This window comes from Candida dubliniensis, chromosome R, assembly GCF_000026945.1.
Source record: "Candida dubliniensis CD36 chromosome R, complete sequence".
NCBI lineage: Eukaryota > Fungi > Ascomycota > Pichiomycetes > Serinales > Debaryomycetaceae > Candida > Candida dubliniensis.
Genome location: NC_012867.1, coordinates 1,928,854 through 1,950,087, shown reverse-complemented (window position 1 = coordinate 1,950,087; position 21,234 = coordinate 1,928,854). Strand labels below are relative to the sequence as shown.

At 34.8% G+C, this 21,234-nt stretch overlaps 13 protein-coding genes across 13 annotated transcripts; 9 read left to right on the top strand and 4 right to left on the bottom strand. All coding sequences in view use genetic code 12, as the record gives it.

Moving 5' to 3' along the window:
• Positions 1–507: 507 nt before the first annotated feature.
• CD36_34660 (transcription factor (Snd1/p100), putative) lies at positions 508–3,207 on the top strand (the record flags this gene model as incomplete). The annotated part of the gene is made up of 1 exon (XM_002422360.1): positions 508–3,207. The coding sequence occupies one exon, from the start codon at positions 508–510 to the stop codon at positions 3,205–3,207; it is 2,700 nt and encodes an 899-aa protein (XP_002422405.1).
• Positions 3,208–3,545: 338 nt separating this feature from the next.
• Positions 3,546–4,121, top strand: CD36_34655 (inorganic phosphate transporter, putative; the record flags this gene model as incomplete). The annotated part of the gene is made up of 1 exon (XM_002422359.1): positions 3,546–4,121. One exon carries the CDS (start codon positions 3,546–3,548, stop codon positions 4,119–4,121), a length of 576 nt encoding a protein of 191 aa, XP_002422404.1.
• Positions 4,122–4,316: 195 nt separating this feature from the next.
• On the bottom strand, positions 4,317–6,056 carry CD36_34650 (ribosomal N-lysine methyltransferase, putative; the record flags this gene model as incomplete). Its single annotated transcript, XM_002422358.1, has 1 exon — positions 4,317–6,056. One exon carries the CDS (start codon positions 6,054–6,056, stop codon positions 4,317–4,319), a length of 1,740 nt encoding a protein of 579 aa, XP_002422403.1.
• A 427-nt stretch (positions 6,057–6,483) lies between these two features.
• Positions 6,484–7,392, top strand: CD36_34640 (copper-binding protein of the mitochondrial inner membrane, precursor, putative; the record flags this gene model as incomplete). The annotated part of the gene is made up of 1 exon (XM_002422357.1): positions 6,484–7,392. One exon carries the CDS (start codon positions 6,484–6,486, stop codon positions 7,390–7,392), a length of 909 nt encoding a protein of 302 aa, XP_002422402.1.
• A 158-nt stretch (positions 7,393–7,550) lies between these two features.
• Positions 7,551–8,570, bottom strand: CD36_34630 (pyrimidine precursor biosynthesis enzyme, putative; the record flags this gene model as incomplete). The annotated part of the gene is made up of 1 exon (XM_002422356.1): positions 7,551–8,570. The coding sequence occupies one exon, from the start codon at positions 8,568–8,570 to the stop codon at positions 7,551–7,553; it is 1,020 nt and encodes a 339-aa protein (XP_002422401.1).
• An 844-nt stretch (positions 8,571–9,414) lies between these two features.
• On the top strand, positions 9,415–10,869 carry CBP1 (corticosteroid-binding protein, putative; the record flags this gene model as incomplete). Its single annotated transcript, XM_002422355.1, has 1 exon — positions 9,415–10,869. The coding sequence occupies one exon, from the start codon at positions 9,415–9,417 to the stop codon at positions 10,867–10,869; it is 1,455 nt and encodes a 484-aa protein (XP_002422400.1).
• Positions 10,870–11,042: 173 nt separating this feature from the next.
• On the top strand, positions 11,043–11,486 carry CD36_34615 (conserved hypothetical protein; the record flags this gene model as incomplete). The annotated part of the gene is made up of 1 exon (XM_002422354.1): positions 11,043–11,486. The coding sequence occupies one exon, from the start codon at positions 11,043–11,045 to the stop codon at positions 11,484–11,486; it is 444 nt and encodes a 147-aa protein (XP_002422399.1).
• Positions 11,487–11,909: 423 nt separating this feature from the next.
• On the top strand, positions 11,910–13,637 carry CD36_34610 (conserved hypothetical protein; the record flags this gene model as incomplete). Its single annotated transcript, XM_002422353.1, has 1 exon — positions 11,910–13,637. The coding sequence occupies one exon, from the start codon at positions 11,910–11,912 to the stop codon at positions 13,635–13,637; it is 1,728 nt and encodes a 575-aa protein (XP_002422398.1).
• A 396-nt stretch (positions 13,638–14,033) lies between these two features.
• On the top strand, positions 14,034–15,314 carry CD36_34600 (lipase precursor, putative; the record flags this gene model as incomplete). The annotated part of the gene is made up of 1 exon (XM_002422352.1): positions 14,034–15,314. One exon carries the CDS (start codon positions 14,034–14,036, stop codon positions 15,312–15,314), a length of 1,281 nt encoding a protein of 426 aa, XP_002422397.1.
• A 107-nt stretch (positions 15,315–15,421) lies between these two features.
• CD36_34590 (maltose fermentation regulatory protein, putative) lies at positions 15,422–16,921 on the bottom strand (the record flags this gene model as incomplete). Its single annotated transcript, XM_002422351.1, has 1 exon — positions 15,422–16,921. The coding sequence occupies one exon, from the start codon at positions 16,919–16,921 to the stop codon at positions 15,422–15,424; it is 1,500 nt and encodes a 499-aa protein (XP_002422396.1).
• A 401-nt stretch (positions 16,922–17,322) lies between these two features.
• CD36_34580 (transcriptional activator protein, putative) lies at positions 17,323–18,786 on the top strand (the record flags this gene model as incomplete). Its single annotated transcript, XM_002422350.1, has 1 exon — positions 17,323–18,786. One exon carries the CDS (start codon positions 17,323–17,325, stop codon positions 18,784–18,786), a length of 1,464 nt encoding a protein of 487 aa, XP_002422395.1.
• Positions 18,787–19,038: 252 nt separating this feature from the next.
• Positions 19,039–19,956, top strand: CD36_34570 (phytanoyl-CoA dioxygenase family protein, putative; the record flags this gene model as incomplete). Its single annotated transcript, XM_002422349.1, has 1 exon — positions 19,039–19,956. The coding sequence occupies one exon, from the start codon at positions 19,039–19,041 to the stop codon at positions 19,954–19,956; it is 918 nt and encodes a 305-aa protein (XP_002422394.1).
• Positions 19,957–20,059: 103 nt separating this feature from the next.
• On the bottom strand, positions 20,060–20,854 carry CD36_34565 (cysteine dioxygenase, putative; the record flags this gene model as incomplete). The annotated part of the gene is made up of 1 exon (XM_002422348.1): positions 20,060–20,854. The coding sequence occupies one exon, from the start codon at positions 20,852–20,854 to the stop codon at positions 20,060–20,062; it is 795 nt and encodes a 264-aa protein (XP_002422393.1).
• Positions 20,855–21,234: the final 380 nt, after the last annotated feature.

The following is a 21,234-nucleotide window of genomic DNA, read 5'->3' as shown; positions in this document are numbered from 1 at the left end:
TTTGGGTGGTCGTCGTCGTCGTTTCGCCTTTGGAAATCTTTGTTGGGAGATTTGATACCTCCTCGTGTGATACCCAAGATATGTCATCATTACTGCTGCCCACTCACCCAATATTTAGAATGGGAATATACGAAATGTGTAAATTACGATATTATCTTCAAAATGACATTACACTGATAAAGAATAAGTGGTATTATGGGCTGATTTCATTACGTCGACTCATGCACATCCAATTGATACCAATAGGTCGACCAATAGTCTCGTGCCACGAAAGGAGAGCGAGGGAGAAAAAAGAATAATCTCTTCCAGCCAAATCTGTTATTTGTTATTTGTTTATTGTTTGTTGTGGACAACGCAACAACATCCACAATAAGTTTTGTAATTTTTTCTTTTTTCCACTCTCTCCACCAAGATCAAACCCATAAATACAATTGAAATTTTTCACTCATTTTCTTTTTTTTTTTTTTTTAAATCATTAAATTTTAACACGAAACTCCCAATTAAGAAATGTCAGTGTTTGTAGCAAAAGTTAAGAATGTTTTGAGTGGAGACTCAGTTGTTTTAACACCATCAAAAACTTCTCAATTCCCACCTCCAGAAAGACTTCTCACTTTAGAACACGTTAGACCAATTGATGAATTCCAATCAAAAGAATACTTACGTCAATTATTAATTGGTAAAGAGATCAAATTCAAAGTTTCTGCCAAGATTGCTAATAGAGAATTTGGTGATATTTCATCTCCAATTTTCAAATCTTTGATTGAATATTTATTAACTCAAGGTTATGTTAAATTAAGAGATAATGTGAATGCTGATACCGATGATTACATTTATGAATTGAAGGAAATTGAAAATGGAGCCAGAATAAAACAAGTTGGATTATGGTCTGACAAAGTCAAACCAGTGGAAACTGTCTCGCTCACTGAAGACATTATTTCAAAATCCCAGAAAACTCCGGTAAAGGTAATTGTTGAAAAAGTCATTAGTGGAGATAGAGTTGTGGGGCGTTTAATTTTGAATAAAAAACAACAAGCACAGTCTACTCTATTATTAGCAGGATTGAAAACTCCAAGAACTGATGACACCACACAACCTCAACACATTGTCAAAGTTGCCCAACAAGCCAAACAGTTTGTTGAAGACAAGTTATTAACTACCAAAGCAGAATTGACTTGTTCAATTATCGGAGAAAGTCAAACTGGGGTTCCAATTGCTATTATAAATCATCCTTCTGGTAACAATATCCATGAGAAATTATTGGAATTGGGTTATGCTGAAGTAGTTGATTGGCAATCCACTTTAGTAGGAGCTAGCACTATGAGCATTTTAAGAAAGGCAGAACAAACTGCCAAGGCATTGGGCAAGGGAATCTATGCCAATGCCACTATTGCAAGAAAATCCGTACCAGGAACTTCAGGGTCCAAATTGAAACCAGGCAACACAATTGAAAATGTCACTATCGCTAAAGTCATCAATGCTGATACTTTGTTGATCAGATTACCACATTCTGACGAAGAAGTCACCGTTCAATTGGCATCAGTTAGAGCACCAAAACCAAATGATACGACCGTTACCACTGATTCTGCTAAACAACAAGCATTGGTTGCCACTGCAAGAGAATTTGTTAGAAACCAAGTGATTGGGAAACAAGGTACATTATATATTGATGGGTACAGAGATGCTAACAAAGATCTAGGTTTAGAAGCCAGGTTGTTAGTCAGTTTTAAATTTGGAAACACTGATCTTTCCGAATTGATCATTAGCAATGGGTTTGCCACTGTTATCAAACATAATAAGGCCACTCAACATGAACGTTCAATGAATTGGGATAAATTAATTGAATTAGAAGAAGAAGCTAAAAAATCATCCAAAAAGGGTATTTATGGAGATTTGAACAAAGTTCTTACTGTTGGTACGAGAATAATCGATGCTTCTGAGAATTTCACTAAAGCCAAAACTTTTTTCAATGGATTTAAACAAAAGGGAAGAATCAGTGGGTATTATGTTGAGTTTATTCCCTCTATTAGTCGTGTTAAATTATTTAATCCAAAGGAAGGATTGAAATTGACTTTAATTTTGGGGGGATTGTCTAATAACAAGAATGATTCTTTAAATGAAGAAGGTGTCAAATATTTGAATAAAAGATTTTTGCAAAGACCTGTCGAATTTGAAATTTATGATACCGATAAATTAGGAGGATTCATTGGTAATTTATATCCTAATGCTAATGCCTTGTCTCCAATTCAACAACAGTTATTGGAACAAGGTTTAGTGAAGATTCATGAGTTTGCTGTCAATTCCAACCCTGCCGCCAATGCATTGATTAAAGCTGAAGACGAAGCTAGAACCGCCAGAAAAGGTATTTGGAGTGATTATGATCCTGCAAAAGTTGAAAAAGAGTTGGCAGAATCAACTGCTAAATTAGAATCTGTCAATCTTGCTGCATCTAAACCAAAATTCTTTGATATTGAAGTTGTTGATGTTGAACCAAACACTGGTGTATTATCTTTCCATTTCTTGGATGCAACAACTACCCAAAAATTTGCTCAATTCAAACAAGCATTCCAACAATTTCATAATCAAATGCCAAGTGCATCACAATCTTCTAGTGATTTACCATTTAATTTGGTTAAACCTCCTAAAAAGAATGATTTGGTATCTGCCAAGTTTAGTGAAAATGGTAAATTCTATCGTGCCAAAGTGATCAATTTCGATAAATCCACTGGTAAATACGAAGTGAAACATTTGGATTTTGGAAACATTGACAAAGTTCCATTGAGCTCTTTACGTTCATTACCAGAAAAATTTGGAATTTCTCAATATCCTATTTTTGCACACACTACCACATTGCAAAATTTGAGATTACCTCCATCTAAACCAACTGACTATTTGACCGATAGTATTTATGCATTAGAAGATTTGGTTTACGATAAGAAATTGGTTATCAGTGCATTACCTGGAGGTTCCGATGCTGAATACGAAGGTGTATTATATGATGCCGAACAAAGTTTGAAAGACTCTTCGTACACCATCAATAAACAACTTGTTCAAGATGGTTGGGCTATTGTTGACAACAAGGTTGTTAAACCGGCAGTTAAAGAGTATGTTACTGAATTGATAGCTGCTCAACGTGAAGCTAAATCCAACCATTTGGGTTGTTGGGAATTTGGTGATGTTTCATTCGATGAAGACAGTTTATTAGCATAAAAATAAAAATTATTATGTATATAGTAGTAGTAGTAGCAGTAGTCGTGTGAGATATATACGAATGATAGTGTATGTCGTAACGGAAATTCTCCTCCTTCACTTTTTTTTTTCCAATTGGCGGCGTGTCCTTCTTTAAAATATCAACACATTACGACATTCTCATCAGCATCGGACATTTTCTGGATCTTTTTCTTTTTTTTTTTTTTTTTTTTTTTTTTGCCTTTCTGCAAGTTTTTCAACAATTCTCTTTTTTTTTTTTTTTTTTTTTCAACAATTTGTATTTTTTTCTTGTACTTGTTTGAACTATCCCATCTTTGTCGTTAATATCTACTCGAGCCATGAATCCTGCTGTTTCCAATATCGTCATCATGCTTGTTTTGATGCAAGTAGCCAAAAAATTAGATTTTGAAGATCCAACTGTTTTGTTCTACACCAGAGCCGCTTATATTGGATGTCAAGTTTTAACATTTTTGATTTACTTCTTGGTTAGATACAAGATTAATGCCAAGAATGACTTGACCACTTTAAAATACGTTGAACCAGCTAACCCAATGTCTGGTCAAACCGAACCAAGAGCTGTTGTCACCACTGTTAAGGAATACGATTTACAACAAGTCAACCAACAAATTAAAGGTATATTTACAGGATTAGCCATGATGGGATTTATGCATTTATACATGAAATATACCAACCCATTGTTTATGCAAAGTATTTCATCTTTGAAAAGTGCCTTGGAATCAAACATTGTCAAAATTTATTTATTTGGTGTTCCAGCTTCTGGTGATTTGAAAAGACCATTCAAATCAGCTCCAGGATTCTTAGAAGCATTAACTGGTGCTGGTGGTGTTCAAACCGATAAAGCCTCTGTTGAAAGCGCTGAAACCGCTGGTGCTGGTGGTATTAAACAAGATTAGAGAGAATTGTTATTAAAATTTAACCATAATATACAACAAGAAAAGAAAAGAGTCTCACAATTATAGTTTAGCATTCTTTTTTTGCTTTGTAATTTAGAAAGGGAGAAAGCAGAAAAGTGTGTTAGTAGTTTCTTTTGAATAAACCTCTATTGTTACTAGTAATTAATCCTACAATATTGTATTATACAATTCTATTTAAGAATATACTTGTTCGACTAATATGCACTCTTGTTCTTTACCCCTGACAAATCCAATTAAATCTAATAATCTTGCAGCAATTATGAACTCGCTTAGGGTCCATTGTCCCTTGGCATAAATCTCAGGAACTTGTACAGATAAATCCGGAATCAAGTTCTCATATATTGGTTTATAGTTGAGTACTTCTTGTGCAGAAATGTCAGTGCTTTTTCTGAGCTTCACAAATACATCATGAATCCATATTGGTAAACATTCTGAGTCATTAGAATATTGATCGCGGTTATAACAACGGATCAACCACAATAACCAACACTGATCCTGAAATTGGGACTCTAATATTGAATCATAGTCAGGGAATCCCAAAAATAACATTGACTGCTGAAATTTAGAATCTCTTTTTAAAACATTCTTCAATGTAGTTAAGTATGCCTTTTCATCCTTCAATATCTCCTTTTCCATTCTTTTGATACTCTTGATTGCTGACGTAAATATTTTAAATTGAGATTCGATATACCATAGAATATACTTGTGCTTTTGTGAGTTTTGAGGGACATCAAGTTTTAGCAAATTCTTCTTAGTCTCCAAAGCAGCACGCAAATGATTCAAACCAGACAACCTCATCCGCAATGTTATTCCTGTTTCCCATTCATTTTGCACTAAAATTTGAAATGTTTCAATCAAGCTGTTTGGAATGTTTTCATTATTTACAAAAAACAAGACGCCATCTTGATGCTTTGTTTGTTCGGTAGTGGGGGTATCACTAACAACTACTGAATTGGTGTAATCATCTATCGTTGGTAACTTAACACCGTACTCTTCAATAGCTTTAATCTTCTCTTCAGGCATTTTGATCTTTAATGCCACTGAGTCTTGAAGATTATTTTCAATACAAAATCCATACGCCAATAATAATTCCTCGTTCCCCTTCAAACCATAGTTGTTAAAAATCTCTTTCCCAGGTTCAATCGATTCTGATCCGAATTTAAAATGATTTTCAAAAATATCCCAATGTACTTTACTTTTAGAATTATGATTTAACAAGTCCACAACTGGTAGAAGCATGGCACTATCCTGTTTGTTATTTTTATCAATTAAATATGCTGGGAAAGATCTACTCTTTAAAATCAATGACGCCCATAAATAGTTTGGGAAACTGGTCCAATTTTCAATATTTTCATCATTCAAATATTTATCCAAGTCATCATCAGTATAGAATTTATATTCGTAGTAGTATTTCATATTAATAAAATGTTGTTCTGGCTTGGGAATATCGTCATGCAAGGCATTAATTGCCTTCCACCATTCCTCCACTAATAAAGCCAAGTTTTCTTTTAAAGAGCTACCTAAATTTGTTCCCTGTAAATAAGATTTATCATTTGCTGACCATGTGTATGGAGAATCGATTTCCGACAATGAAGGTAACAAGTTCAAATACGGATGGAAAAACGAATTTTCATTCACTCTTTCATGACATAAATACAATTTCAATATTGAGTTGTGACTAATATCTGTATTTTGCAACAGCTTTGAAAATTCCTCGATGGCATTCCGTGGAGTAATGATTAATTTAAATGGGATACTGATAGGATAAAAGGGTGAATCAGGTACTTTATTTCCTTTGTAGATGGCACCTATATAGTTTGTCGATATTTCTTTGAATTCAACATCTGGCGATATTTGAGCACCATTCAGCTCAGCCCATTTAACCAATTTGTTTATCTGCTCTATTTTCGTCATCACTTGGTAAAACAATATCAGTTGCTGAAGAGAGTTACAATCTGTTGACTTCTTTTTTTTTTTTTTTGTCTAGGCTCTCTTTGAGGGCATCTCGAGTGTCAATTTTTTCACAAAGAACATCACAACAAAACAAAGTATACACCAAGGATTGGCTCCCTCAATAAATGAGGAGATTATTTTTAACCTAATTGATTATTTTTCTAATAGACATCTTTTTTTGGGTTTAATTATATTATGACAGAACTAGAACTTGTAAAAAGGGGGCTGCAAAATATTCAAGTTCAAGAGTCGTGTATTCCATTAAAAATAGACCATTTCCCGTTTCTAACATTGACATCAAAATTCCGCATTCAAGTTTTCCATCAACCCACTTTTTTTTCAACTCTCCAAGACTTAAACCCCGTCAAAGAAATCATACATCCAACACATGAACATGTTATCTAGGCTTGCTTTAAGGTCTACTATCAGACCAAGGAATATATTACAATCAAGTCGATTGTTTAGTGTTTCCGCAGGAAGATTACAAGAACAACCTCAAAACTCCACCAATGAACCAGCTGCTAAACCAAAGAAAAGACCATTGAGTAGAGTTGCCATTGGTGGTTCTTCAGACCAGAATAAAAGACAAGGATTTGGTATGTCAGTTGAGTTTGCTACATGGAAGGCTGTTCTTCTTTTATTGACAGTAGGTGGGTTTGGTGCCTATTATTTTCAAAGAGAAAAAGAAAGATTACACAAAAGACGTGAAATGGAAGCTAATAAATCTATTGGTACTCCATTGATTGGTGGTCCATTTACGTTGCAAGATACCAAAGGTAACAAATTTACAGAGCAAAACTTGGTTGATCCCAATTTCAAGAGATTTTCCATTTTATATTTTGGATTCACTCATTGTCCAGATGTTTGTCCTGAAGAATTGGATAAATTGGGAGATATGTTGGATAAATTGGCCAAAGATGGTGTACCTATACAACCAGTATTTATCACATGTGATCCTGCCAGAGACACTCCTGAAGTTCTTGATGCGTACTTGAACGATTTCCATCCAGGTATAATTGGGTTGACTGGTACATTTGAACAAGTCAAGAATACTTGTAAAAAATTCAGAGTGTATTTCTCCACCCCACCCGATGTCAAGCCAGGTCAAGATTACTTGGTTGACCATCTGATTTTCTTTTATTTGATTGATCCAGAAGGTAACTTTGTTGATGTTATTGGTAGAGAATCCGAAGCTCTCGAGAGTGCAACGAAAATAGCCAAATACTCTGAAGCTTTTATCCCAGAAAAAGAGAGAATACAGAAAAAGGAAGGAATCTTTGGATTTCTTTATAAATGAAGAGACTATGAAAAAAAATTTCTTGTAAATATATATATATATATGTGTGTGTTGAAAATACATATTGTTTGTTTCTTATTGTGCAAATCAAACAACAATATACACATTTTTACTATATTATAAGTGCAAAGAAAGAAGAAAGCCAGTTGTTGACCCTTTTAGGCAGGTACCAATCTCTTATAACCACCACATGCTTTACATTCTTCTTGATGTTTAAGCATCAAATCCTGTGCTTTCTCTGGGTCATCAACCTCTTTAGGCTCTGGCCATGAAAGATACTCATTAGTATAATTTGGAATGTAATCTTCTGGTAAAATTTCCAACCTCTTACCATAATTGTTGACTTTTTTCCAATCACGATGAACATTGTACAACGATTCAGAAAAGTACGCATAACATCTTTGAAATTTTTTGGTGTTCAATTCTGTTTGCATAGTGGGTTTGAAATTACCATATTCAGTCCAAGCTTCATGTGGATGGGCCAACATGTAATCAGTGGCTCTCTTGATTGCTTTCAAGAATTTCTTAATTGTTTGGGGGTTTTCAGCAATGAATTTGTCATTGGAAATGTACAAGATTGTACAAAAGCAGCAACAACCCAATTCGGCCAATTTATCGATTCTCAACATTTTGGCATCGTTTGGACTTTTCCCTTGTTGTTTCAAAGCTTCTTCTAATTCTACTTGTTGAATACATTCGATTCCAATACCACAATCGATAGTCCCCTCCAAAATATACTTTGCCACATTCATACCACATCTAACTGAAACGTAATCATCAGGTGTCATGCCATAATGTTTTGTTAATTCATCAACTTGAATTTTACCAAACTCACCAACATAGCCGATTCTCTTACCTTTCAAAGATCGGAAATCGGAAGTAATACCAGACCCTTCCAAATAACATATACCTGTGAATGGCTCGTCCAACAAAGATCCAATTGATGTTACAGGAAATCCTCTAGCTTTAGCAGCCAATGTGTGAACCATAGCTTTCAAACCCATATCAACTTTGCCTGATCCAATTAATTCAGTAACATCAGATGGGTTAGATGGTTCCAAGATTGCAATATCAAGATCCTCATCTTTGAAATAACCTTTAATATTAGCCAAATAAATTGGAATATGATATGGAGCAGCTTCCCAATTCAATAAAAATGTGATTTTATTAGTAGACATTTTGTAATCTTCTTTCTTGATTGATTAAAAGACAATAGTTGTTGCTTGGAGGGATAGGAGATCATAGCCCATATTTATAGTATATGATCTACCAGTGGACAGTTGAGTTAAACGCATAGCAAACTTTAATATATTTAAAATTCACTGTTTAACCAGTCCAATCTCTGTTAAGATAACTGACTTCATAATGGCATATTCAAACATCCCCCCTCCTTTTTTTTTTTTTTTTTTTGTGATATGGGTTAAAGGGGTTAGACAATTGTAATTGGAGAAACCTGTTAATCGCATGAATATTGTTGTAAACTTTTTTTCTTAATCGTCGTTCCAATACACCAGTAACTTGATACAAAAGGATTCATATCTGCATGTTAATAACAAAACAATAGCTTGCACTTGCTATTCAATTATAAGGTTTGGTCCCTTTAAGCAGTTGGGTAGTTAATTATTTTGGTTGGGTGAGGGAATTATGCTCATGGAAAACTGTTGACATCTAGTATGTTTGTAAACATTTTTGTATCTGCAATGGCTAGGTAGTCGTAACATAGAATTAAACTCTTAAACTTCCATCACTATGATTCTATCAAGTTGTAATTCATATCAATGAGAAAATGCTCTCTAGTGCATCAATTAAATCAGATATTCATAGACCTGTAAACATTCGAATAAGAAAGAAAAAATTAAGCAGATTGTTTCGGAGATTCGTTGCGAGACCTTTAAAATTAGTTTTTATACGAATCTATAATATTCAACCAGTCCATTTCTTTTATTGAAGAAAAAATTATATCGAGCCACTTTTTTTTTTGGCGGAATAACTAAAGCTAAACAGTTTTACATCTGTCCCACCATGTCGAAGACAAAATCCACAAAAGTCTTAATTATTGGAGCCGGAATTTCTGGATTGAAGGCTGCAGAAACATTGTTATCTAAATCAAATTTAACAGGTCAAGACGTTCTAGTGGCTGAAGCCCAAAATCGTGTTGGTGGTAGATTAAAAACAACAGACGCTTCCCAATCCAAACTAGGCATAAACTATGATTTAGGAGCATCATGGTTTCATGATTCATTAAACAATTCAGTCTTAAATGATATGATCAGTAGTAGTTTATTAGATGTTCAAAAAGATGTCTATTTTGATGACAAGGATCTCAAAGCCATTTCTAGTACTGGGGAAGTGCCTCTTGTGGATAAGAAATTAAATAGAGTATTAGAAGACATTGAAAAGTTTATTGAATTGTATTTCCACGACAGTCTAAATGTTCCTGATTTGTCCTTGCAAGACATTGTTGCAAAGTTTTTTGAAAAATATAATCATTTAGTAACAGAAGAACAACGTGAACATTGTGGGAGAATGATGAGGTATTTAGAACTCTGGTTTGGAATTAGCTGGGATAGAATTAGTGGCAAACATGCTGTAATGGATCACCAAGGAAGAAATTTATTGAATAAACGAGGATATGGCTATTTAGTTGAGAGTTTACTCAATTGCATACCAAAATCTTCGATATTATTGGAAGAACCGGTAAACAAAATTATAAGATATAATAAGGAAGGAGACAAGAGGGTGTTGGTTGAAACGAAAAGCGGATTACAAATATTTTGTGACTATTTGATTGTCACTGTTCCTCAATCAATTCTACTGCTTAAAGAAAGTTCTCCCTATAGCATCAAATGGGAACCGGAGTTGCCACAGAGATTGGTGGATTCAATAAACTCCATACATTTTGGTGCGTTGGGTAAAGTAATCTTTGAGTTTGACAAGATATTCTGGGACAATTCTGAAGATAGATTTCAAATTATCGCAGATCACATAGATGGGGATTTATCAAGCGAGTTGACAGAGTTACCGAAACCGTTTACCTATCCCTTGTTTGCTGTTAACTTTGGTCGTGTTCATAATCTTGGTAACGGGAAATCGAGTCTAGTAATACTCACACAAGCACCTTTGACAAATTATCTTGAGGCCCATCCTGATCAAGCTTGGCAATACTATCAACCAATGTTGCAAAACCTCTCCATCAATGATGAGCCAATTCCTGATCCGATCAACACAATAGTTACAGACTGGACAATAAATCCTTACATTCGTGGCTCTTATTCAGCAATGTACACCAACGATGATCCAAGTGATTTAATAATTAATTTGTCGGGAGAATTTGAAAGCTGTGGGATTCTGGAGCCTTACATTAGATTTGCAGGTGAGCACACCATCTCAGAAGGTGCTGGTTGTGTGCATGGTGCTTATGATAGTGGCATTCGTGCTGCTGATTGGATATTACAAGATATGAATGTAGAAAATTAGATAGGTACCTTCTCGAACTATCCAGAAGATACTAGAACGTAAATATATAGCGGAGTCCATCGGAAAAAAAAAAAAAATTATTTAATCTCATTCACCACTCCTTATTTAACACAAACTCTTTTGGGTTTTTTTTTAGTACTTTTCTTTCTTTCAAAAACATCTTCATCGAAATAATGTCTGCCCAACCATTTAATGCCGAAAATGCCGATAACTTAGAAGAAATCGAAATGCAATTTGCTGTTAAAGCAGTCCAGCAAGCTGAAACTTACTGGTCATTATTGGAAAAGATTCCTGGATCTAAATTGAAGTTGACTAAACATGATGATGATATATTCAATCAATTACTTGAAGACTTCCCTGAATTTAAAGAACCAAGCAATGTTGCTGTTATTCGTGAAGAGGATATGAAGAGCACCACAGGAAAAGCTAAATGGAGAACCTTCTGTGAAAAATTCAATGAAATAGAAGATTACAACTTTGGTACATTGCTCAGGTTGAAAGCGAATGAAGAATATTCACAAGATGGAACCATATTTGCTGTTAGAATTCAATTTTATGCCATCGAAATTGCTAGAAATAGATATGGTTTGAATGACTGGATTTCTAAGAAGGAATAGAACAAGTAGATTAATGGATAATGGATGTATATATTACGTTAAGCGTTCGTCTAACTTAAACGGATAGAGAAATACTGCAAACTTTTCTGTGTGTATAGTCTTGTGTTTCTAAGATCATTTTTTATCGTATAAAGAAATCAAAACTGACCAACTTCTTCTTCGTGGCAACATTACCATCACAAGTTATATCATTTTGAAGTTTTTTTTTTTGTATGGTCTTGTTACGTCCAAGCGGCTTGCAAGATTTTGTTCTGGTTCCACGTATTCTCTCTCGGTTGGATCACTAAGATTAAACAAGAACCAAAATCAAAACCAAAACTAGAAAAAAAAAAAATAATAATAAATAAACTCAGACAACGAATCAAACTAATCTAACCACTCAATCACCCAATTTCATTGTATTTAATAGATGCTTCATCAACAATGCCACCATTCAAATTGAGAAGTAGAAGCAATAGCAGCAATAGCAGCAATAGCACAAACCTGCAAACACAATGGTATAATAATAATAACAGGAATTATGACCAACACTCAATGTCAGAGCCAACATATACGTTACCGGGCGTTATAAATTATCTAACATCAGAATTCACCAAGCTAGAACGATTTAAAATTGTGAACAATTTAGAACGAAGTGAAATGAAGTTCAAAATACTGGAATTGGAGGGAGAAATTAAGAGTTTAGCATTCACAAATAAATTACAACAAAAGACAATTGAGAGATTACAAAGAGAAAACAAAAAGCTAAGATTGAAATTAAACGAGGAAGACCTTGAAGATATCATAATGACTCCGTCGGCCGAAGAGCTAGCAAGAATGCCTAAACCTGATTTACAGATGATTAAGAGGACAAAAGAGCGGTTGGCTAAGTCCATGAAAGAAATTACAGCATTATTGAAACCACCCACTTTACAGCCGAGTGCTCCCTTGATATCATCTAGTAACGATGTGAAAGATATAGGGTCTTTGTTAGAGAAGCCTGCGGTTAACAGGGCAGACGACTTTAATTTCAATAGCAAACCCTATAATTTTGCCGAGAAGGATTATGAATCACCCGTTAGAAACGCAAGCTCCATAGTTGCGCAGTACTTTGGCAGCAATACTGACCTTAAAGAGATTTCTAAAGAGAAGAAAAAAGCTGAAATGGAAAACGACGATATTCTCAACGACGACGAAATCTTGGACCCTGAATTGGAAGATGTCTTGGAAAAAGCCATCTCAGACACCAGCGATTCTGCTACAATCGTGCTTGGTGACGATGATGATCCCCTTGCTGATTTAGATGATGATGATTTTTCTCTTGATGATAACTCACCCGAGAATAGCCAAATAAATGATGATGACGACGACGACCTTGATTTTAAGGGAAAGGAGTCTTCATTCCCACTGTTGGGACCCCCAGTCCCAACTTCAAGCTCAAGTGAGAATGACAAGGATAAAGAAAATGGAGGCTACGACCATTTGGATGTGTACTATCATGATCCAAACACAATCTATTTAAAATCCATGAGAGACGAAAATAACAAACAAGTTAAATTAGACATGCTATTAGATGGCAAACTTGTTTCGACTCAAGAATTTGAAATGGATTCGTGGGCGCAAAACATCGTTGATATACTCCCCATCGATGTACCCGATACGCTTTTGGTAATTGAAAAGAATGGTGATGTCAAAAGCATGGAATTTGAACTAGGCACTGGCAAAGAACACATAGTAACATCTGTTAAGTCTGACTTCCAAGATATTGAATCATGTGGCTTAACTGAGTTTACCGTAAAGTCGGATGATGCATACAAATATTATGGATTGTGCATTTCAGGACGGTCTTCATCCAATCAACAATTCCTACTGAAGATGTATGAGTTAAGTTATGATTTGTCCAATAGAGCAGTTGCATCTACGGAAATAGGCAGTTATAATAGAAAATTTTTAACAAAGGGTAGGGCAGTAAATAGAATCCATTTTGCTGGATGGCTCAATAATGCTAAAATTGACTCCTTGGTGGACATTCTTGAGACTGATAGAAACCCTAGAAGCAGCATATCGGGTGATGATTTAACTCTTTTGCCATATGATGTGTTATACGATGTTGATGGAAGGACAATTAAATTGAATATCGCTCTGAAGCAGGTTTCAGAATTTTTAGCTTAGATGTTTTTATTAATTAATATATTTGGTTTTTGGCATTTTTCTGTATATAGATACCTTTCTCTGATACTTTCAGGTTTACCAATGAACAATACTACAATTAAACGTCTTTATAGGTGTTTATTGGGAAGATTACGAAATATAATATAGACATATGTCTTTGCATTAAGATGCTTTAAGTCAATATTTATTTATGGTAAATATTTTGTGGGAAGACACCATCCGTTTACACGACATGTATATTGTTTCTTATTTTTGGAGCCATGTGGCAATAACTAGGAATAAATAGGCCCTCCCTTCTGATATTTCCAGTAACCAAATGTTATAAGAGCAAAAATATTTCCCTTTTGGATTAGCTTCAAATTAGTCTGTTTTCTTTTTCTAGGAAGTGTAAACCAAATGTTTGTTTTCTTTGTTTTAATCACTTTGATAACTTGTCTTCAAGCACCTCTTAATCCAGCAATTGACAACTTCTATAACCCACCGAAACATCTCGAAAGAAACAAATTGGGTGATATTTTAAAATGGAGGAAAGTACCATTTCCGGTAACCAGTATGTTTGTTAATCTTCCCATTTCCAATGCTTGGCAAGTCTCAATTAGGTCTCAAGATACATTAAACAATCCTATTGCCATTGTTGCAACAATTTTAGAACCTCCTAATGGCAATAAGAACAAATTGATATCTCATCAAGCTTTTGAAAACTCTCCATTATTGCTGTGTTCACCATCGTATTCCATGCAAGTTCCATCATTTGAAACATTTCAGATCCAAGCAGATTTGATTTTTATTTCAGGGTTATTAGACCAAGGCTGGTATGTGGTGGTACCAGATTATGAAGGACCCAATTCAGTATTTCCTGTAGGACGACAATCAGCTTATTCTGTATTAGATAGCATCAGAGGAGCAATTAAGTTTCTCAATCCAACCGGACACCTGACGACAAAAACTGCATTATTGGGGTATTCTTATGGTGCAGTGGCTTCTCTTTGGGCATCAGTTTTGCAACCTAATTATGCTCCAGAACTTGAATTAGTAGGAGCAGCTGTTGGGTGCACCATACCTAATATCACTGCATTTATTGAAAGGGTTGATGAAGGGCCATATTCAGGTCTAATAGTTAACATATTCAATGGATTAGCAAATGAGTATAGCCATTTCAGGGACAGAATAATACATTATGGTGCATTACAGCCCCTTGCGTGTTTATTCCCCATTTGCAAAAAATTCTTCTTTCAAAAAATGATTGGCGGAGTCTATGATGCCCAAGTGTTAAATGATAAAATCATAAAGGAAACCATTGAAATAAATAACCTTCTTGAAACTCAAACCATACCACGAATTCCAATATTTTTGTTCCATTCAAGATTCAACGAGATGTCGCCATTTTCTGAGATTTTAAAATTAAAAGATCTCTGGTGCTCAAACCCAGAAGTTGATCTAGAAATAGCAGAAGATATGAGTTATAATCATATGGTTGAAGCGTTTTCGGGTATGCCTGCAGCAATCACCTGGATTGACAGGAGATGGAAAAATAATTCGAACTCACAAGGGTGTAAACACATATATCGCTTATCAAATTTCGAATATCCTGGAATTGCACCATTTGTCAGTCAATACTTTCGTTCATCTTTAAAAATGATCCTAAATAATCGTTATTTCAACAATACACTAGGATAGTTGCTAAAATTCTCGTTAATCAATTAATTAATTTTATCTAATCTATAAATTACGTAACATTTTATAAATACCAATTGTTTGTAAACTCTTTCCATTTTTTTTTTTTGTTATGAATAGTCTGGTATGAAGCTTGTATCACCCTCGTCATAATTTCCTGAATAAAGCACAAGAGGATCTGTAAGAAAAGCATCCAATGAGCCATTTGAATCCACTTCGGAAATGTAGCCACCCAGTTGAGAACTGCTAAAAATCATATCAATCTCCATTTTATTTAATGCGTCTTTAATCCTATCATATTCCCGACGTGGGATTATCATGTCTGTTTTTCGCAATCTAGAAATCAAATCAAACATGCGCTGCAATGAATCATACCCTACGACATCGTTGGTTAAATTAATTGCATCAATTAATACTGTTGCTATCAGTAATAACTTGAACACCACACCTGGTCCATTCGACTCAAACGCTGTCAACGGTATATTCTTGATTTCTCTAAGAAATTGCTCAGATAACTCTAGTGGATATCTAACACTTAATGTAGATATGAAGTTATCCAATAAATTGTTGCTCCTTGTGATTTTCCAAGTCAATGCCTTCATCCAATATTTGCTGACTAGTATATTTGCCCTTTGAATACCTGGTGCTACTGGCGAAATACAAATTGATTCTAATTCTAATTGTATTTTCTGAAGTAGCCCAGCAGTCTCTGGATGCATGTATTTTGAATCATTCATTTGTATAAACCTGTCGAAAATGGCTTTCAGAGGGATAGAAAAAACCTTAACCAACTCCTTAAATCCATCAATTAACACTGAATATTGCTCATCATCCAATGTAAATTCTTCGATTGAGTTTTCAAGGACAACTGGCATCAAGTCGTCAATACACATGAACCTTTCTGTCACCATTAACATAAAATATATCTTTCTCATTCGATGTGCATCAGCTACTGATTTCAGTTGATAAGTCGATTCAATATGCAATCCAATTATCTGGGCCATGGTAATAGCTTCTCTCAAATAAAGAATTGCCGCTGGCTTGTTACCTTTATTCACTTCAGCCACATGTAAAAAAAATGACGTTAATATTGTTTCAAGGGTAGGAGTCATTTGATAATTCATATAAGTGCGAGCTCGAATACATTCGCCGACAAAACCTAATTTCTTAACGTCTTCCGGGATACAATAGGTCCCATTGTTACTAATGAAATCTATTTGACTGAGTATTGCTGCGCTTAACGCACAGGAAAGCGCATAAGCCGACACATCTCTTCTTGCAATTCTCATTATTAGGTTAGAAGTTGACAAAACCGGCCAAATTCCATAATACCAAATTTGATATGTCTCCAAACAGGGGTGTAGTTTGTCCAACTGGAAATGCGGGACAAATGAATCTGTACTGGGTTCTTCTTCTCGATGATTTAAATTATTGATTGCTTCTCGAGTTCTATCACGGAGCTTCTTAGGACCACATTTTTTTCTTACTCGGTTGTTTGTACATTCCAATTTATTGAGGACACATCTTGAACATGGAGTTTTCATATCACACTTAACTTTCCGAATACTACACGAATCACACGGCCGCGTATAAGGTGCTCTTTTAGTCATAGATAATTGTTTTTAATAAACATTCAAAATGGATAGAAAGTGATTTAGTCACTAATAATAAAAAAAAAAAAGGTAATTCAGTGAATACTGGGGAAAAGAAGAAAATGGTGAGGAGAAGGAGGAAGAATTAGAGTTGGTTCGAGGTTGGTGGGTTTATATTTTCGGCTAAGCAACTTTGTGACTGTTTCTGACCCGGAATATCTCCTCGCCCCCTAACGTGGTTACTTTATTTTAAAAATAGACACACTTAAAAAAAAAAAGTTGTTTGCCTCGGCGATTTAAAGCCTTAATATCTGCAAGCAAGAAGCACGCCAAAATAAAACAACGCTACTAGAACCAAGCACGCCACCATTATCATCATTATAGATTCGGCATTTTTTTATGGGGAATAAAAGTATTTCATGTCCTCACAACAACAACAACAACAACCACCACCAAGATTTAAAAGACAGAGGTCTAAAACTGGATGTAAAAATTGTCGTTTGAGAAAAAGAAAATGTGATGAGATCCACCCCACTTGTACTTTTTGTCATAGTAGAGGCTTGATCTGTGAATATGAAATAAAAATACTAAATCCAACATCATTCAAACCATCTAAGAGAACCAAGAGAGTGCAGAAACCACTACTGGTGTCATGCTCTGATTTAATTCCACTAACAACAGATTTGCATTTCCCAGAACCTACATTTTCCCCTACCCTAAATACTAATGCATTGTCTCCATTAATACTTTACTTGGACGATCAAGGCATGGACTACATCAAGCATTTCGAACAAATTGCCAGTACACTTTCATTGAGTCAATCTACAAACTACATAAAAAGTACCTTCCTTACTTTAGCATTTTCTAATGAAGCTATTCTGAACTTGTTAGCGGCATGGGGTGCACTGCATTATGGCGATAGTGAGGATGTTAACAAGTATCTCATGTTAGCAAAGGGCTCTATAAAAAGTCCTCATGACCGATTTGACTATTTCACTGCTTTTGCGTGTTATTTGATCCAAATGACCATCTATATAAATACGGGTGATACTCAAAATTGGTTTCAGATGTTCCGTAAATGTGAATCAATGATACGAGAGTATGGAGGATTAATCAAATTCATTACTGACTTCCAATATTCAAATGACTGTAAATTTCTAATATCAAATTTCCAATTTTATGATGTAATGTCCAGTGAATCGCTTGAAAGAGGAACCACATGTACCATGGATAAATATTTGAGCTTGTTTAAGGGAAGACGTATACTTGATGAAACCTATGGTGTAGATCCATATCAAGGTTGCTGTCAACCCATCTATTTATTATTAGGTGAAATTATGAACACATATGTCGAATTGAAAAATGATAGAAGCAATATTATTAATTGTAAAAATGTTGATGTCAGAGTACAACATTACAAGAAGGTGAATGAAAAGGTCGATCATCTAATTCAAAGTATACACGATTGCCAACCAACACCAATACTTGAAGGAGATGTCTTACAGTTGAAGTTATTTGATCTATGTTGTATCATAGGCCGAATGTATGTTTTATTGTACATCAAACAAACACAACCAAAATCAAGTGAAATCCAACTATTACTACTAGAAGCGATATCGATTATTGATGAGTTGATATCCACAGATTTGGCTAGTAATCTAAGCATGGCGTTGTTAATGTGTGGTATTACAAGTGGTAATAAATACGATAGAAGAAATATAGATGAGAAGTTTAAGATTGTTTATGATAAATATCGACAGGGTAATTTAAAGAGAATTTGGGAAATTGTCAAAGAATCCTGGGAACGTAATCCTCTGGGGAACATTTGTATCGACTGGTTAGATATATGCCATGACTTTAATTGGAAGATATCCATGATTTAATATACACATGCGATTTTTGAAACTATGGCTGTAAGTGCCTGAGTAGATCATTGCTATCTGAAATGAGATAATGATAACATTTTGTGGTGAATTTGGTTGGAGAAGCGACCAGACACAAAAAAAGACAATTCTTCGAATAGAAAAAAAAAAAATAAAAATAAAAATAAAAAGAACAATCTTCATAGCAGATATCACTTGTTTTAGTTTCAGATAGATTATCCAATCGTGGAGTCAATAACAAATTAGCATCAAATGGTGGGTCTTACAAAGGAACAGCTAACCACGTTTAAAAGAGAAGGAATGTTATGCATTCCAGATTTTCTTACCCCGGAGCAAATAACCAAATTGTTGGACGAATCAAAAACACTCTTATCTGATTGTGATTTATCTACCCATCCAAAAACAACATTCAAAACTGCAGATGACGACCACATTGGAGATAAATATTTTTTTGAGTCGTCTGACAAGGTATCTTTTTTCTTCGATACCGATGCGTTTGATAAAGATGGGAATTTGCAAGTGGATTTATCCAAGGCAATAAATAAAATAGGACATGGATTACACATCCATAATCAAGTATTTCGAGAAACTACTTTTGATGAGAAAGTTCAAGACATTGCTAAGAGTTTGGAATTTAAAGATCCCAGGGTTTTACAAAGTATGTGTATATTCAAACAACCAACAACAACAGCGTCCAACAATTCAAGAGATAATGCTGTTCCACCTCATACCGATGCTACATTCTTGTATACTGAACCTCAAACTGCCGTCGGCTTTTGGTATGCGCTAGAGGATTGTACTTTGGACAATGGATGTTTAGCATATATTGCAGGATCACATAGGAAATACCCTGTGACGAAAAGATTTGTCAGAGTTGATGGTGGTGCCAAAGGTTGTAATTTCAAATACTTGAATGATAAGGAGCAAGAACCTGTTACTGATGGGGAGGAGTACAAATATGTTCCTTGTAAAGCTGGTTCTTTGATTTTAATTCACAATTCTGTCTTGCACAAGTCTGAAAAAAATGCTTCTGCTAAGTCACGTTATGCTTATGCATTTCATGTAATTGATGGTACCGCCCATTACGACGAGTTAAATTGGTTACAAGTCCCTTATACTGGGGGTACTGGTTTTTCAAAACTATACAATAAAGAGCAAGTCAATAAATAGCATTATCATAAATATATATCATTGTTTTACGTAAAATATAGGGAAACCATCGTAAAAGCAAACAAAATTGAAACAAAGCTAGGTAGTAGTACTTTTATCTATCCTAGCAAGTCAGTGACTCCTTCTCGTTAATCAATTTTCCTTGCCAACTGTAGTACTTGGACATGTCAACATGATGCTTCCTACCATTACTTGCTTCATACATTGAGCATCCATACATAGAAGCATAAGGAGGTGTATACAAATGTAATGAAACACTAACTTGATCTTTCAAAGGATTAGACATTCTATGCAAACCAATGGAATCATTGATATAACCAACTTCATTTCTTTTCATACTTGTTTCTTGTCTGCATTGTAATTTTTCCCCTTCATGTTCGGGGAAATCATATAAATGTTCAATTAATTCACCAGCTAGCATCTTTACACAGCAATGAGCGTCAGCGTGATCATGAATTGCACTTGATTTACCTGGAGACCAAACCAATATTAACAAGTTGGCATTACCATTCAAATTGATAATTCCATTACGTGAATAGTTTCTCGATGGGTCATGAAGTGCCATATGTTGCCAATCGATTTCATTTGAGTCGTAATCAGCCATCAACTGCTTGACTTTTTCCACATCAATGTCTTCATTGCTTAATCCTTTACCAGCCAACAATTGTTTCAAGTCCATGATTAGTTGATAGAATTTGGAATCTTTAGGTATACAATCTATTGTGGTACCATTTATCTCACAGCCATGATCGACAGTTGGTGCTAATGTAACAGGTTTGTTCGGGTACTTTCTGCGGGCATTCGTTGGTGGAGGTGTTGGACAAGCCAAAGGAGGATGGGAAATTGATGTAGGGGTTGTGGATCTCTCAGCAATGAAATTAGATTGATTTAAAAGCATTATAGCAAGTGATAGTATAATATATGAAATGAACAGATAACAAAAGAAAGTGGGAAATAATAAAAAATAAAAACTCTAGCTAAATTTAATTAGGTCTAATGAAATATAAGTTGTAGTTAAATAACTTCAGAGGTGTATCAGGAAATTTGACGTTTATTTATATTTGATATGAAGATACAAGATTTGGGAAAAAAAACTGTAACAATATTCTTTTGTTTGATTTTTTTTCTTGCACAAAACTGTTTGAATATGGGTGAAATGATTGTGATAGGTCTAAAATGTTCTTGTGTAATATAGCACTAGGATGTATCATGCAAGGTATCATAAACTATTCAATAAACAGTACTTTACTAACTGATTAGTATGTTAGTGCAGCCTTG